This window comes from Stegodyphus dumicola, chromosome 6 (assembly GCF_044657685.1).
Source record: "Stegodyphus dumicola isolate Sdum_Otavi_A_Nest chromosome 6, ASM4465768v1".
Lineage (NCBI taxonomy): Eukaryota > Metazoa > Arthropoda > Arachnida > Araneae > Eresidae > Stegodyphus > Stegodyphus dumicola.
The window spans coordinates 173,864,933-173,882,501 of NC_140773.1; the positions used below are offsets into that span (position 1 = coordinate 173,864,933).

At 30.5% G+C, this 17,569-nt stretch overlaps 1 protein-coding gene across 2 annotated transcripts in view; it reads right to left on the minus strand.

The window, feature by feature from the left end:
• Positions 1–17,569, minus strand: part of LOC118182618 (uncharacterized) — a 269,407-nt gene that overhangs the window by 53,145 nt on the left and 198,693 nt on the right. For both annotated transcript variants that reach the window (XM_085819175.1, XM_085819174.1), the window contains exons 45-46: positions 15,346–15,381; positions 14,996–15,040 (exon numbers count right to left, since the gene is read on the minus strand). In XM_085819175.1, the coding sequence (XP_085675301.1) occupies positions 14,996–15,040; positions 15,346–15,381 (81 nt within the window). The remainder of the gene's footprint in view (positions 1–14,995; positions 15,041–15,345; positions 15,382–17,569) is intronic.

Genomic DNA, 17,569 nt, shown 5'->3' on the forward strand with positions numbered 1-17,569 from the left:
ATTTTTTTAACAAAATTTGTTAAAAAGGCCCTATTAAAATCAAAATTAATTTATGGTATTGATTCTTAAACGATATTAGGATTATTACACATTAAAAGCTACACAACATTTATGATTTGTAACAAAAACACTTAACAAAATATTTATCCGTCATTTTATTTTAGCCTTCCCAAACATTTTGGCTAGTTTATATCAATTTCCTTCTCTTTAAGCATCTTTTCTAGCAATTAGAAATTTGTTTTAATATGCAAGCCAATGCCCTCGCTAGTTTCTGCATGCTTTATCTCCTAACTTGTCAACCTATCCATAACGTACCTATGAGAGTTTAATTTATCTGCTAAAAGTTAAATAGTCGAAAACCCAAAACAGACGTGAAGCATATTATCGCTACGTCTGAAAATAGCTACAATATCAGACAAAGGTTTAAATAAGAGGCTTATTTAAAAAGAACTTAGAACATAAAGGCATGATGCTAACAAAATCAATTACAGCTCACGGTGACATAATTAAATAACAGCAGTCAAATTCAAAATCAAAATGTGGACTAGTGGTCAAAGATTATAAAATTCAATTTTAATTTAATCTGGCTCAGCAACTCTATCATATAAGGAAGTAGAAATGGGAAATTATAGTAAAGGCTGAGATCATAAACAACTGGGTAATTTACATAATAATAATAACTGCACATATCTTACATATAACTGCACACTATAATGTGTAAAAATACAATACTGCACATATAACTGCACTAGATGCAAAGAATAAGTTTTACTCAAATTTTTACATTTTTGTATTTTATCTTGTGACCACAGTGGGTATTAATGAAAGGCAATAACTCACTTTAATATGCAGAGATAATTTTTAAGGGTAAGCAGTTAGTTAGAAATAATTAAATTAGGTAGTTTGATATCCTTAGTCAATGTGAATTTACATGACCACTATTAAATTTTATTTTTTTAACAAAATTTGTTAAAAAGGCCCTATTAAAATCAAAATTTAATAAAATTTCATAGTTTAAAATACATGTAATTTATGGTATTGATTCTTAAACGATATTAGGATTATTACACATTAAAAGCTACACAACATTTATGATTTGTAACAAAAACACTCAACAAAATATTTATCCGTCATTTTATTTTAGCCTTCCCAAACATATTGGGCTAGTTTATATCAATTTCCTTCTCTTTAAGCATCTTTTCTAGCAATTAGAAATTTGTTTTAATATGCAAGCCAATGCCCTCGCTAGTTTCTGCATGCTTTATCTCCTAACTTGTCAACCTATCCATAACGTACCTATGAGGGTTTAATTTATCTGCTAAAAGTTAAATAGTCGAAAACCCAAAACAGACGTGAAGCATATTATCGCTACGTCTGAAAGTAGCTACAATATCAGACAAAGGTTTAAATAAGAGGCTTATTTAAAAAGAACTTAGAACATAAAGGCATGATGCTAACAAAATCAATTACAGCTCACGGTGACATAATTAAATAACAGCAGTCAAATTCAAAATCAAAATGTGGACTAGTGGTCAAAGATTATAAAATTCAATTTTAATTTAATCTGGCTCAGCAACTCTATCATATAAGGAAGTAGAAATGGGAAATTATAGTAAAGGCTGAGATCATAAACAACTGGGTAATTTACATAATAATAATAACTGCACATATCTTACATATAACTGCACACTATAATGTGTAAAAATACAATACTGCACATATAACTGCACTAGATGCAAAGAATAAGTTTTACTCAAATTTTTACATTTTTGTATTTTATCTTGTGACCACAGTGGGTATTAATGAAAGGCAATAACTCACTTTAATATGCAGAGATAATTTTTAAGGGTAAGCAGTTAGTTAGAAATAATTAAATTAGGTAGTTTGATATCCTTAGTCAATGTGAATTTACATGACCACTATTAAATTTTATTTTTTTAACAAAATTTGTTAAAAAAGGCCCTTTTAAAATCAAAATTTAATAAAATTTCATAGTTTAAAATACATGTAATTTATGGTATTGATTCTTAAACGATATTAGGATTATTACACATTAAAAGCTACACAACATTTATGATTTGTAACAAAAACACTCAACAAAATATTTATCCGTCATTTTATTTTAGCCTTCCCAAACATTTTGGCTAGTTTATATCAATTTCCTTCTCTTTAAGCATCTTTTCTAGCAATTAGAAATTTGTTTTAATATGCAAGCCAATGCCCTCGCTAGTTTCTGCATGCTTTATCTCCTAACTTGTCAACCTATCCATAACGTACCTATGAGGGTTTAATTTATCTGCTAAAAGTTAAATAGTCGAAAACCCAAAACAGACGTGAAGCATATTATCGCTACGTCTGAAAGTAGCTACAATATCAGACAAAGGTTTAAATAAGAGGCTTATTTAAAAAGAACTTAGAACATAAAGGCATGATGCTAACAAAATCAATTACAGCTCACGGTGACATAATTAAATAACAGCAGTCAAATTCAAAATCAAAATGTGGACTAGTGGTCAAAGATTATAAAATTCAATTTTAATTTAATCTAGCTCAGCAACTCTATCATATAAGGAAGTAGAAACGGGAAATTATAGTAAAGGCTGAGATCATAAACAACTGGGTAATTTACATAATAATAATAACTGCACATATCTTTAAAGAATAATTTTCTTTATGTATACCGTTTCTTTCTTTAACACATTTAATTAAGGATTTCTGTTATTCTAAAAAACACTAAATGCATTTATAATGTATAGAAAAAGCGGCTAATTTTATTTCAGTAATATGAACATTTAGAAGAAATATGAAATATATATGGTAAAGACCAATTGCACAGCTGATGTGGCAGAATTTTTAGAATTTAGTGACATACCAAACAACAAAATCTAGAAAAGGCAGAACTTTTAGAATTTAGAGGAGGCATTGGAAGCAGAATTTAGAAAGGCACTAGGCAGCAAAATTTAAGCCCACAGAGATAGCATCAGGTGGGAAAATGCCTAGTGCCAGCTATATGTATGATGCATTAAGACATATTAGATGAATCCTTTAAATTGTACGTTTTCAATTTCTTTATTAGTAAGGAAAAAAAAAAAAAAAACTTTTTATAATGCCTGCCCATGTGATTAGATTAGAAGCATTTTTGATATTTTCCATGCTTGAGTCTATTGAAAAGTAGAGAAAATAAAGGGAAGATAAACATGTTAAAAGATTCTAGTATCAGAAGTAAAACATTCAAATATTATGTTTTCATTGTTCTTCCAGACGTTCTCCAAAAAGTAAGAAATTCATTGCAAGTTTTCTGTAAAATACATCCATTACGTGTTGAAAGTAATGGATGTGGAAATATTTCAAATTTTGTCACATATTTCTCGAATCTTCTAGAATCGTGGCTCTATAAATCTTGCCTTCTTCTAAACCTTCTAAGCTGCAATGTCTAAAATCCTAAAGAAAAATTACTCCTACGAATTCTAGAACAGCAAAAAGCCAGAAATATTTTGAGAAAAAAATCAGAGGGGAAAAATGTAAAATTAATTTCAGAGAGAAAACTGATGCATATTCTGAGACAATAACATGGAAAAACTCTTAGCATAAAAAAATTAAAAAGAAAATATTTTTAATTAATTACATAGCTTTTTTGCTTTTGCTAAGAAATGTTTCGTAAATTGTGCTTTATAACATTATACCTTGTCTATTTTTGCAGATTCAAGATATTGTAAAAGTGGCCAAAATGGAATTTATAGTATGACAGCAAAAAATAAAAATGCTTTACTTTAATGTTATTTCTTAAAAATAATTACAATACATTGCCATTATTTTAATGATATTTATCAATGTTATGTTCTAAAAAAATCATGGAAAAATTCTCAGATCTCGGAATTAAAAATTTTCCATAGAAACTGATCTCAAAATCGCCAAAATGTTGATAAGTGGCCAAATTTAGAGCCATTTAATAAAAGAATTCACATCCCCAAAAGCGAAAAGTTGTTTAAAAGCTCTTTCTTGGAAAAAACAAATTCCGAAATGCTTATGTTTCACTTCTTGCTTAGAAACTCGAGTATCCCATCATTTATATTAGAAATAGAAACAAATTATAACCCATGAACCCATTCAAAAGATAATCAATCATGTATGTCAGTGAATTGCCAAAAATATTCCTTCAAAATGCTAATTCACACTCAAAATGGCAGTCGTAAAAACAGACAGAAATTTCAGATGATTAAAATTAAGGACCTTTTGCTGAGTTTGGCCAAAATTAAGGACCAAAAATCAATTCCAAAAAATCTAAAGACTTTTAAGGACTCTTAAGGACCATACGAACCCTGCCATTGTAAGTCTTTGGCTGCTGTACTTTTTAACAAGGCACAAATTTTGCTGGCTTTGCATCAGAACTGCCAGCAAAACAATTCTGAATCCTAAGAGACTTCGTTTATGGTACTCAGAGGATGTATAACCAGTGCATATGCTGCAGTATTAAATGGCTAGAAGCCTACCTAAGAAAATGCTAACGGTTTGTTTCAATTAAAAAAAAAAAAATAATAATAAAAATAAATGTTATAAATCTTCTCAGGAATAAGCTATTTCTTTGTATTATTTTAAATTATTTTTTTTAATAAGTACTATATTTCACCCTTGAAATTAATGAAATCTTGCTATAGCAAGTTAACAGGGTTCGTACACCTTTCTGCATACGGAAATGAAATATTTTTAACCCTTTCGCAACAGTGCACCTTTGTTTAAGATGCAAGTGCGGGATGGAAAGGAATCGAAGACAGTCACAGCACAGGACGGGGGTTTTGCATTGATAAACGAAAATTTTTTTTTGGGGGGGGGGGGATTCAGTTCTGACATTGTAATTTTTGGTACCACTTTAGATTGTTATTTGATCTCTTATATATTTTAAAATTAGCATTGAATAACCTTTTTTTTCTTTATTCTACATGAAAACATATTTTTTTTTAAAATTGCTTATCTTGTTAAGTAATTTTTGGAAGCGCTGTTCAAATTATCCCAAAGTTTTAATTGACAAGATTCATTAATAAAACAACACAATAAAGACTATTTACAGTAAGTAACAAAATTAAAATGAGAGCTGAGTGTGGTAAATCTCAAAACACACAGAAGCGCAAGGTCCTACACTGTATGTTCTACAAGCGTAATATGTCTGTTGCTTTGTTTTAGCATGGCTTGTGAACACACTATGCACCTTCTTCAGTTTTTTTTCACCCTTTTCGTTTATACGAAGTGCAGAAAAATGCCTACCAGATAATCAGAGTCTGGCCCAGATTTGACAAAAAAATGCTTTTCTTCTCAATAATTTCTCTAGTTCTCGAACATTTGTTCAATTAGTTTCAATTTAAATTGGAGAAATGGATTAAAATCGGTACCATTTAACCGATTTTTGAAAACATGAATAGTGCGTCATAACTGCGTCTTTTATGTCTATATCATCCATGTTTTTGTTATAATCTATAATATATTTAGTTTTAAAATGTCTTCTTTGGTAATTCTATCTTTTCTGCCAGATTTAGTCATTTCTGGTCCATGTATGCTCGTTAGCATAAAAATGCCTTTCTTTTTTTTCTTTGAAGGCAATGATATTCATGTTGTTTTGCTGCATTACTTCCAATTCACCATTTTCTAGTGTTCCTCCCCCTGAAAAGTCTTTAGGCATTCTTTTTTGTGTTTTTAATACTGTTCCATAAACATTCGTTTTTACGAAATGCACATATTCCACAAGTGATGGGGAGCGAAAAAGTGATCCAAATATAAATTATACCCTATCTCACATAAGTTGCTCATCAATGTCTTCACTACTCTTTCTCTGTAAGATCCATTGCTGCTTAATACTTCAGCATTCTTTCTGAAGTAAATTAAAAAATTCCATACATAACTGGTAACTGATTCGCATAACATACATATTTTTATACTGTAACATGATCTTTTGGATGGAACATATGGTCGAAATCCAAGATGGCTTTTCCAAGCAAAAAAGGATTCATCTATGCAAATATTTTCCTCGATTATGTAGCTATAATTTATTTTTTAGATTTTCTACTATTAGTCCTAGTTTTACCAACTTTTTAGCACTCGTCTGAGGTGAAATGCAAAAATTTTAAAATATTAAGGAACGTATCTCTAAGCATAACTCTGTTGAAAAATGGAGTAGCGAATATTTCATTTGTAGTGAACTATATTTTCAAATTAGGCTTCTTGATAATGCCCATCGATATTATCATTTCAAAAGCTACTTTTATATTCTCAGTATTCACATCTGAAAAATCTGACTGACTTAGAAGTTGATGGAGAACTTTTTTGAGTGTTTTGTGCAAAACTATTTCATTCTTCAGCAATCAAATTTAGTAGATCATCATCAAAGAAAATATTAAATCAATTTCTTTTTCAGCATTTACCACAGAATTTATTCTCAGTGTTCCAGTAAATGTATGGGGATGCAATTCCTCAAGTACGAGAGTCCAAGATAAAGTATCTTGAGTTGCACTTTCACATAAAGTTGAAGGCAGGCATTAAGTGAGCTCTGCTTCTGACAAAATGTCCGAATCAGAATCATTATAAGTATCATATTCTACCTCTTTAGAAAATGAATCACCACTCTCATATGTGTCAGTAAATGGTTCATTCACCATACGAGTGTATTCTTCCTCTGATTAACATCTTCGTGCCATAATAGACTGGACCTGAGGCTTTCCGAAATAAAAAGGAAAAAACCCAAAATACATATGAAGGCAATGCAAAATGTAACAGGTCCACATAGTAACCCTAAAGGATTGTACATACTAGAGACAAAAAAGAAATCGGATATAAATCAACCACACAAATATTTATATTAGCACATGGTGATTGAGAGCCCAGCTCAGTTTACATTACGCTTTCCCTCCACCCTCGCAACAATTGATGAGTAAAATATCGAAGTCAGGCAGAATGCGAGGAACCTGAAACTGTGTTCATTTCAAAAGTAATGAACAATGGATGCTATCTAGTGGTTTAAAAAAAAAAAAAAAAAAAAAAAAAAAAAAAAAAAAAAACTACTACAGCTTAAAATGCGTATACGCTTCGCCAATCCACTGAATTCAATTTCTAGTAATACCTGGATGGTACGCCTTCCCAGAAAAGGTTAAGGACTTTTAAGGACCTATAAGCAAATGGGAACTGAATAAATTTAATTAAAATATTATCTAAGGCTGAAATTCCCTTCTGTAATACCATCCTAAAAATAAAATAGATCCGCAAGTAGGATGCATTATTATTAAACATAATTAAAATATTATTTATCAGAGAATAAAATAAACTTTATGAAATTTATCAAATAGCATTTAATAATTTACATTTATAATAGTTGGACATATCTGAAAGAAGATATGTGACATTTATTTGCTTTTCACTAACAGCTAGCTTTATGCTGGATTCTCTTCCCCCCCCCCCAAAGTCCAAATGCTCTTTTTGTCCCTGAAGGACTATTGTTTTTGTTTTGTGATTTTACGTCGAATCACTCTGAATGTCCGCTTCATATTTCAAACTGTTGCTAACAAATATTAGCACCCTGTATTAAATTTGAAGAAACTAAATAATGAAGAATCTGAATAAATTTATGTATGTTTCTCACATTGTGATAAAACAACAGTACCTAGAGCCATCAAATTTTAAATGACGTAATCCTACTATGAATATGGGCATCTGGAAGCCCAAATTTGCAATTTGTTTTACTATCACTTTCATATTTTGTAAAACTTTAAATAATTTTTGATTAACAAAGTCAAGGATTTCAGAGCGAGCAATGTTAACTTTGTTATATATATATATATATGAAAAGAAGAGGGTTTTTTTTTTTTTTTTTTTTTTAATTCCAGCACGTGCGGCAGTGCATCGGAAATTTTAAGGATATGCTCAGTTTAAAATTATTTTGCAATATTGCTCTTGAACTGAATTTTATGGTTTAAGTGTGAAGAACATGATATTTAATAAAGATAACACACAAAATGTTTTAAAAAAAAAAAGGCCCCTTTGGACATAAATTTTAAAATTTGAAAACTTTCGGATTTTTTTTTTTTTTTTTTAATGTGTCATTTTGTCATATAATTGCTCAGTCAGGTTTAGTACATAGCAGGTATATTTTATGTCAAGTGGCATAGATTAAAATGAGAAGTAAAATCATAATCAGTATGGTTCATAACAAAAGACTGGCTGTCGTCACTGCTGCTGCTTGCCTAGAGAGAGACCTGCTAATCAGAACAAACCTGAAAGGCCAGATGTAGGCAAGGTTGGCAGGTTTTGAAAGTTAGTTGAGCTTTGTATCACGTAATTAATGTCGTAGCTTCGAATAGAGTTCCAGGGGCTGTAATCCAGTAACCCTAAAGGATTGTACATACTAGAGACAAAAAAGAAATCAGATATAAATCAACCACACAAATATTTATATTAGCACATGGTGATTGAGAGCCCAGATCAGTTTACATTATGCTTTCCCTCCACCCTCGCAGCATTTTATGAGTAAAATATCGAAGTCAGGCAGAATGCGAGGAACCTAAAACTGTGTTCATTTCAAAAGCAATAAACAATGGATGCTATCTAGTGGTTTAAAAAAAAATTGTAAGTAATTTAATACATTAAGGTTAAAATAAGCTACTAAAGAACCAGAGGTGATAAGTTGTTTTTTATTATTTTAAGTATCGCTAGGTGCTAAGAATAAGTTTTACATGAATCCCCCCCATAACACAAGACATCCTCAGGATATCCTATTTAAGTCGCAATCTCCCGGAAAGCATTTAGGATATCCCGAGGACTTCTTAAGTCAACATCCTGAGGATATCCTATTCAAGTCTCAATGTCCCGGGATATATGAAGATCTCAGGATGTTGATTTTCAGATATCCTGAGGACATCGTAAATCAACATCTTAAGGATGTCCTGTTCAAGTCGTAATGTCCCGCGATATATGAAGATCTCCTGAGAATGTTTTTTCTCAGATATCTTCAGTACTTACTTTTTATGGAAGCTCATATCTGAAAATATTAAAGTAACCTTGTACCACACGCAAGTCATGTTATAAGAATCGAAATCTTACTCTATGGATTACCTATTCTGCATATGAAAATTTAATTGTTATGCTTACACTGGATTTCGTCTTGTATATGTTGGCTGTAAATATTAAGTAATAATATTTTCAAATTTTTGTTGTTGTTTCACAGTGCCTATTGATCCGTTTTTGAGTTTCATATTGAAAGTGTGTTTACAATTAAATTATAATTGCTACATAATATATTTTGTAAACATTATTTTAGATACTTTTCTAATATCTTTGAACACAAATATTATGCACGTTACAGGTTAACTCAAAAAATCTTTTACGAAGACATTTATCCTATGAACAGATGGGCATGATGTGCATCCATGCCTTATATGGCATTCGAACTTGAGCTTTTCCGTACGGCAATCGGTCAATATAATCACTTACCCGTCTCTGAGGCACTAATCAGAAATATCAAGTTATAAATGTATTCTATTAAATTCATCGATAGTTCTTAGCAAAGAAATAACTATACTTTGAAACTGCAAAAGAAAAAAAAAACTTTTTGATCTGTTACACTATTATATTAGTAATGAATGATGATGTTTAGTGCTGTGCAGTAATAAGTAACAATATTATTATTATTTTTTTTTAACAAACAAAATTTTAATTTACAGACGCAGTTAAAAACTAGTCTGTACGAGGTTTAACTTGCTTTAATTTGAATTTATAAACAGAAGAATAATTTTATTGGGGTAAAAATTTCATTGCAGTTTCTTCGTTCATTTTCTGGTAAGTTCTTTAATAATGAGAATTAGTTTTTCAAAGCGACTGAGGTAAGAAGTAACTTATTTTTTACCTCTCTGTAATAGGAAAATAAGGTTTGAGAATGGGAAGAACTAACATTAAGTTCTTACTCTCCTCAAACCTCACTTTGCTACCTCTTTAACCATACAAATATTCGGTCTTTGCTAAACAAAGCACGAAAAAAATATATACAGCGCTCTGCAGTCTTATACATTATGCCGACAATGCTACATGACTCCTCATAATTTAACAATAATTGCTGCTTTATTAATTTATTTGTAACATCCAGAAAATGCAGTAAACACGTTTCTTCAAGGTATATAACACAAAGTTAAATGTTGTTATGAAAACTCAAAATTAGATAACAGATTAAATAGATGTTTAAATTTTAAATTAAAATGATTTAATTCTTAAATTAAACGTGTTCTTTAAACTCAGCAGTTTTATTACTTTATTTTATACTATAAATAACAATTGAAGTTGAAAATCTTAAAGTTTTGATCATCATTATCATTGGTCGTCAAACTGCTTCTCAAATTTTCTTTGCTTTTGAGAAACCGAGCTCCGTTCAGAATGTAACACCTCTGAGCACTTTTTCTGTAGCCGATGCCCCAAGAAGATTTCTCTTTTGTTAACGTGGCAGATTTATGTGTCAGACCTTCTCTTCTTTTGTATCCCCCTACAAGGGAAACCATGGAGGTAGGAAGTAAGAGGTGACCTCCATGAGGGAAACATCCCTTCACAACAAAGTCGCAAAACGCCCCCAACGGGTTTAATTGCTCCGTAATAGTGATATCCTTGAAGAACCCCACAAAGTGGAAAGTACACGTACTTACTTTCTGATTTCCAGAATTCAGCTAGTCTGCTAAACGTTAATAACCGTCGTTCCAAATTCTCTTTCAGTTACGAACTGACTTGCTGACGCTTGCAAGCGTTACATTGACAGAGTGTGAAAAGTAAGTTTCTAAATGTTTCCTTTATTCTACAAAAATGATCAGAACTAAAAAAAAATTATCTCAGATATCTAAAAGACGGATTTACAGCAGAATAAATCAACGTATATTATCGGATTCGTCAGAAGATGAAGTAGTATTTAATTATGAAAAAGGACTGTGTCGAATTTTCGCGCTAGCAAATATTCTTTAAGTTCCATTTCAAACTGTGATTCGAAATATGAACTTTTATGTCTCAAGAAGAACTGACTGATGACGATTACCAAAACGATTATCCCATTTTAAGGAATATCCCAAATATAGGGCTAATAAATATTCCATTAGACTTTATGTCCCTTGTGTCCTTAGGAGTAGTACAAAAAATTATTACTATTAGGATAGGCGGAGGCACCTTACAAGCACGATTACCACATAAAAATGTTGAACTAATTTTTTTTTTAAATGACCAGTTTTTAAAGCCTTATGTACAAATTGAATTTGCAAGAAAACCAAGGAACCAACTCTAAAAGAATTGAAACACTGGAAAGCTACAAAATACCGTCAATTTTTACTGTACACTAGCCCGCTTATTTTTATTTATTTATTTTTTTAATTTAACAAAAAGCTACATGATCATTTTTTACTACTTCATATTTCGATTAGACTCTTATGTAAAATACAGAATCAGACGGCAATTGATGAATACGCACAGTCTCTATTAAAACTCTTCGTAGTAAATTTTGGGCTTTATTATGAAAAACAGTATATTGCTCATAATGTTCACGGCCTACTGTATATTTGCGAAGATGTAAAAATGTTTGGGCCGTTAGATAATTACAGTGCATTTAAATTTGAAAGCTATATATCTTCTATTAAGAAATTGATTAGAAAATCTTCCACTCCATTACAGCAAATAGCAAGACCAACTCATGAACTGTTTAATCATATTGTAGCCATGAATAATGATTCAATCAACATAACAGACTTAAGTTCAGAATTTCAAAATTTACACACATCTGGTCCACTACTTAAAGGTTATTAAATGCTTAATTTTATTATTGAATTTTGAATAAAAATTAACTGAGTCAGAACTGAATTTGAAGAATAATTTAATTATGAATATATCAAAGAATTCAGTTTTGGGCTATTTGAATGGTTAAAAATGATCGAAAGATTTTTAATACTTTAAAGCAAAATTTTCTCTTATAATATTTTGTATTAATAATTCATTTCAAGTCTCTTGCACAGTTTTAGATATATTTACAAATTATTAAATAAATTAAAATTCAAATTAGAAAATAAATTGTATAAATATTCTTAACATTTCTTATTTTTCCATAGTAACCACAGATGGAGGACCTGAGATTGTCTGTGGAAAATAAGCAAGTTTCAGGTTATCACAACACCTTCACACACTTTCACTGGAATATAAAGAAGATTTCTGGGGATATACTGGGATGTAACATTAAGCAATTGAGAGTATGTATTTAAGAGGTTAAAGGGATATTGTAACTAGTATTTCAAATCCTGATAACATCCCATATGCTGTCGGTGAGACCTAGATAGGACATCCTAAGGATATACTGGAATGTGACATTAAGCACTAGGGAGGATGAGTTTAGGAGGAAACAGGGTTATTACGGGATGTCCTGAGGATGTAGTAAATAGGACTTTAAATCCTAATAACATCCCATACGCTGTCGATGGGACATAGATAGGATGTTTTTAGGATATAATGGGATGTGTTTAGGAGGTTAGTAGGATATCCCAGGATGTCCTGAGGATGTAGTAAGTAGGAGTTCAGATCCTAATAACATCCCACACGCTGTCAATGGGACTTAGTTAGGATGTCCTGAGGATATCCCGGGATGAGACATTAAGCACTCTGGAGGAGGTGTTTAGGAGGTTCGCGGGATATTCCGGGATGTCCTGAGGATGTGCGCATATCCCGCGAGCAACATCCTCGGGATATCCCATGGATGTTTTTGTACTATGTGGGCATCAATTAGATAGCATCAGTCATTATGAATTAAAAAGGCCACTATTAAGTTTTATTTATTTTTAAACGATATTTGTTAAAAAAGCACTATTAAAATCAAAATCTAATAAAATTTCATTTTAAAATACATGTAATTTATGACATTGATTCTTAAACGATATTAGGACAATTACACATTAAAAGCTACAAAATATTTATGTTTTGTAGCAATAACACTCAACAAAATATTTATGAGTCTTTTTAATTTGAAGCCTTCCCAGACATCTTGGCTAATTTATATCAATTTCTTTCTAATTAAACATCTTTTCTAACAATTAGAAATTTGTCTTTATATGGAAACTAATGTTCTTTCTAATTTCTGTGTGCTTTATCTACTAAGTTATCAGGTTCTCCACAATGTAGCTATGAGGATTTACTTGATCTGGTAAAAATTAAATAGTACAATGTACCCCTCGACAGATGTGGAACAAATTATCACTATGTCTGAAAGCAACTGCACAGCCAGACAAATGTGTAAATAAGCCTCTTATTTAAAAAGAAAGACCGTAAACGCATGTTCTTATGCTAATAAAGTCAATTACAGCTCGCGTTGATGTAATTAAAAAGAGTGAAATTCAAACTAAAATTGTGGACTAGTGGTCAAAGACTATACAGTTTAATTTTAATTTAAGCTGGCTCAGTAATTCTATCATCATGACAAATTCAAATATCTACAATGATAATGCAAAGACAAATTATTAGAGCTGGCAGGAACTAATGCAGTGAGCAAGCGGAAGTCAGAAATATATTCCGTCTTTATACTCCAAAAATCTCATTTTTAAAAATCATTTAAGTGCCTTCTGGTGAGGAAACTGAAATGGGAAATTATAGTAAAAGCTGGAATTATAAACAACTCGGTAATTTACATAATAAAAATTGCACATATGTTTGAAGAATAATTTTCTTTCTCTTTACATAATCGATTTCTTTCTTCCAACAAGTTTCTATTTCATTTTAGAATTTTTGGATTTAATTAGATTTCTGTAATTCTTAAAAAAAAAAAAAAAAAAAAAGAGAGAGAGAGAGAGAGAGAATGTATAGAAAATGCTGCTAATTTTATTTCTTTAATAATATGAACATTCAGAAGAAATATGATATATATACGATAAGGGCCGGTTACAGGGCTGATGCAACAGAATTTTTAGAATTTAGTGACATACTGAGCAACAAAATTTGGAAATGGCAAAACATTTACAATTTAGAACAGGCATTGGAAACAGAATTTAGAGGCACTAGGCAGCAGAATTTAGGATCCACAAAGATTGCATCAGGTGAGAAAATGTCTAGCGTCATGTTCTTTGTATGACGCATTAAGACATATTAGATGAATCTTTTGAATTGTCAGTTTTCAATTTATTTATTAACACTTTACCGACCACTCAGCCACAGATTCTTCATGTTCTAAATAATTGTCAGAACAATCTGATAAATCGTCTAAATAAAACTCTCCAGTACCATTTTTTTCGCTTATCGTGAACGGTAATTTTTTTTAAAAAACGGTGTGAAAATGTGGGAGTTTATGAAGCAACACACTTAACGAAAGTGAGCAATGTACCTCAATACTAATAATAAAATACAGATAATATAGCAAATGGCAATTGTTTATTGCCATGGCTACTGTTTGATAGGCTATTTTTAGGTAGCCCCGAGAAAAAAGCGATAAATAGGATATCGGTCGATAGGCATTGGCGAAAAAAGACGATTAATAAGCTATCGGTCGGCAGGCGTTGCCTAACAAAAGCCAATTAATAGGCGATTGGTCGGTAGCCGTTGGTGATGAAAAGCCGATTAGTAGCCTATCGGTCGGTAGGTGTTGCCGATAATTACCGGCCGGTAATGTGTTAATGAAAAAATTCCTTTCTATAATACCTACCCATGTGACAAGATTAGAAGCATTTTTGATACTTTCCATGAAAGAAAATTTAAATTCTCTTGCAGCTATAACATAACAAAGAGATTATTAAACTTGTCAAATTGACTGAATTGAAAATAACTGACCATGACACTAATTCATTACTGCTGACTCAGCAGCATATATTCTTTCATTAGGTTAGATAATGAATGAAAATGAGTGATATCTTGAACTATTATAGCACTAAAATTATTTAAAACTAACAAAAATTAATGACTGATACAAGAATTTCAAACTGATTATTTAAAAGAAAGACCACACATGATACTAGTTAATATGTCATACCTTACGAGTGTGTTGTTTAGCTTCTGTATAATTTTCTTTATCGTTCTGAAAATGAGAAAAAATTTATAAGAATGAAAAACTGAATACAATAAAATGGAAATAAAGCCCTCAAACTGCAGTTAAAAATACATTATTTTAAGGAAGAAAATTTTATAAAGAACTAACACTAAGCAAGCATAACATTTTAAATATTGATATAATTAGAAATTAATTAAAATAAGCACCCCAAATTGGAGTTAAAATACATTATTTTAAGGAAGAAAATTTGAAAAAGAACTAACATTAAACAATAATTTAAAAAATTTTAAATATTGATTTACTTAGAAGTTAATTAAAATAGAAATACGTACCTTCCGAGAATTTCTACTTGACTTCTTATTTTCTTCCTAAATTTTAAGAACAATAAATTATATTTAAAAACTTGCAATGATATTCAAATAGAACAAATTTCAATCATGTCATGTGACGTTTTAAATAAATATGTCACAAAATTATTAAAAATATTAGAGAATTAAAAAGAATCATATATAGATGAAACACTAAAATATTAAAAAGACAATAAAACTTATAATAATGCACAGAGGTACCTCAGTATAAGTTATTAATCCATTCCAGACCCTTGGAAATATCAGATGAACTTATTGCCAATTAGAAATAAAGGAAAAACAATAAATCTGTTCTTATAATAAGTCCTACTGTTATTATGACATTGCTTAATATTAAAATACAGACACAGTGGGTGAAATATATACAGTACATAAATGAGGCCATGCACATGATACTATAAATAAGTATTTTTCAACTATCAAGATAAAACGCAATTTTTTAACATGTTTTGATGTCTCTAATCTTTGTTTGATAACTGATTTTATCCCCTTCACAATGATAGCCGATTAAATAGCAATTTTGATTCCCATGTTCGGAGACACCAGTGTGTTCGGCATATGGTACATAATAACTTAGTTGTTTAGTGAATACTAGCAAAAGACATCGTGGCACACACATAGCAGTGTTTTGAAAGAGGAGAACAAGTGCAGCACATGCACACGGGACTCATTGAACACAAGTTGTATTCTAAACAAATGTTTCGCACAAAACAAAAATTTTCACATACAAATAGGACATGTATATATTAAATGGTATGAGAAATATTTTTTATTAATTACAACAATGACAAAAATATAAAAAAATATGAGTTAGCTACATTATAAATTGTACGAAATAAACGCAATATAAATTTTATCAATTAAAAGGCATTAAAATATTACAAAAAGATATTAATCATTAAGAATCAGTTACTTAGTTATGCTATGAATAATTTTATTTTGAAATTAAGTTAAATATTTTATATGAGCTTGAATTCAACATTGTAGACAACTAACAATTTGTCAGGCCTAGTAGATGATGCATTAAGGATCTCATGCCTTGTGGAATAGAATCAGATGACAGGCTATACAGATGACCAACGCTCTAGAACAGTGATGGCGAACCGCTGGCCCGCAGAGCCTCATCAGCCGGCACATGACCAAAATATTACTTCCTTAACCAATAATCACAATAAAATGATACTATGTAATTTAAATAAGTGTTTTAGTATGTTCTTGAGCATTTCACTTACTTATCGCATAACGCCACTGGCATAGGGCCTAAGCCTAGATATAAGATCTTCATATATCACCATAGAACTGGTATATATATCTATTGACCCAATTTATATTTCAATTGTTTGAATCAATCATATTACTTGTTACATGGCAAAGAATACACCAAAGTTGAAGCAGTTATGTTTGCTAAACGAATTCATATTTATTGCAGACTGCCAGCAAGTTTTAATATCTTAGTTGTTAAATAGATTCCAGTTTTCAGATCTAAGCATTTTGAGGTAACTTATGAATAATTCTAATTTAATATCTTATCGGCAAACGAGACTTGTGAATGGTGAGTTAAAATGACAATCCAATGTAGAAGCTTTTGTTGCCAAACTAGCAACGTTGTTTAAATAATTCTTGTCAATTGGTTAGTACGAGTTTTGTATCAAACAAGAGATTAGTAGTATTATTTCATATTTTTCTTATTTAAAAAGTGCATTATATACTTTTTTGAATTGTTTATAATGTGTTATATTATTATATTTCAAGTTGATATAACAGTTGTGCATTACATATTATTATTGTTTTATTGATGAATGCTTATGAGAAAACAGAATAAGTATATTTAGAGTTTGAGAACAAAGGTATTATCTAAAAGAGTTAACAAGTAAGTCTCGCCAAAATTTATATATTTTTTAATACAACTTTTAAGATTCAATTTTAAAAGAAAGCCTTTTAAAGGTAATTTGTTTAACATGTCATTCTTAGATAGGAGCACAAACCAGGATGATTTAAAAGTACTGGCAGAACAGTTAGGTTTAACCATGAGACCTGAATTTATGATTACTTAATTACATAAATTGATTACTGAAAGTCCCAATTATGATGAGGTATTTACTCGAGAATTACTGGCTGCAATTAGAAAAGAGAGAGGGGGGAAGAGAACATGAAAGACAAGAAAGAGCGAAAAAAAGGAAAAACACCA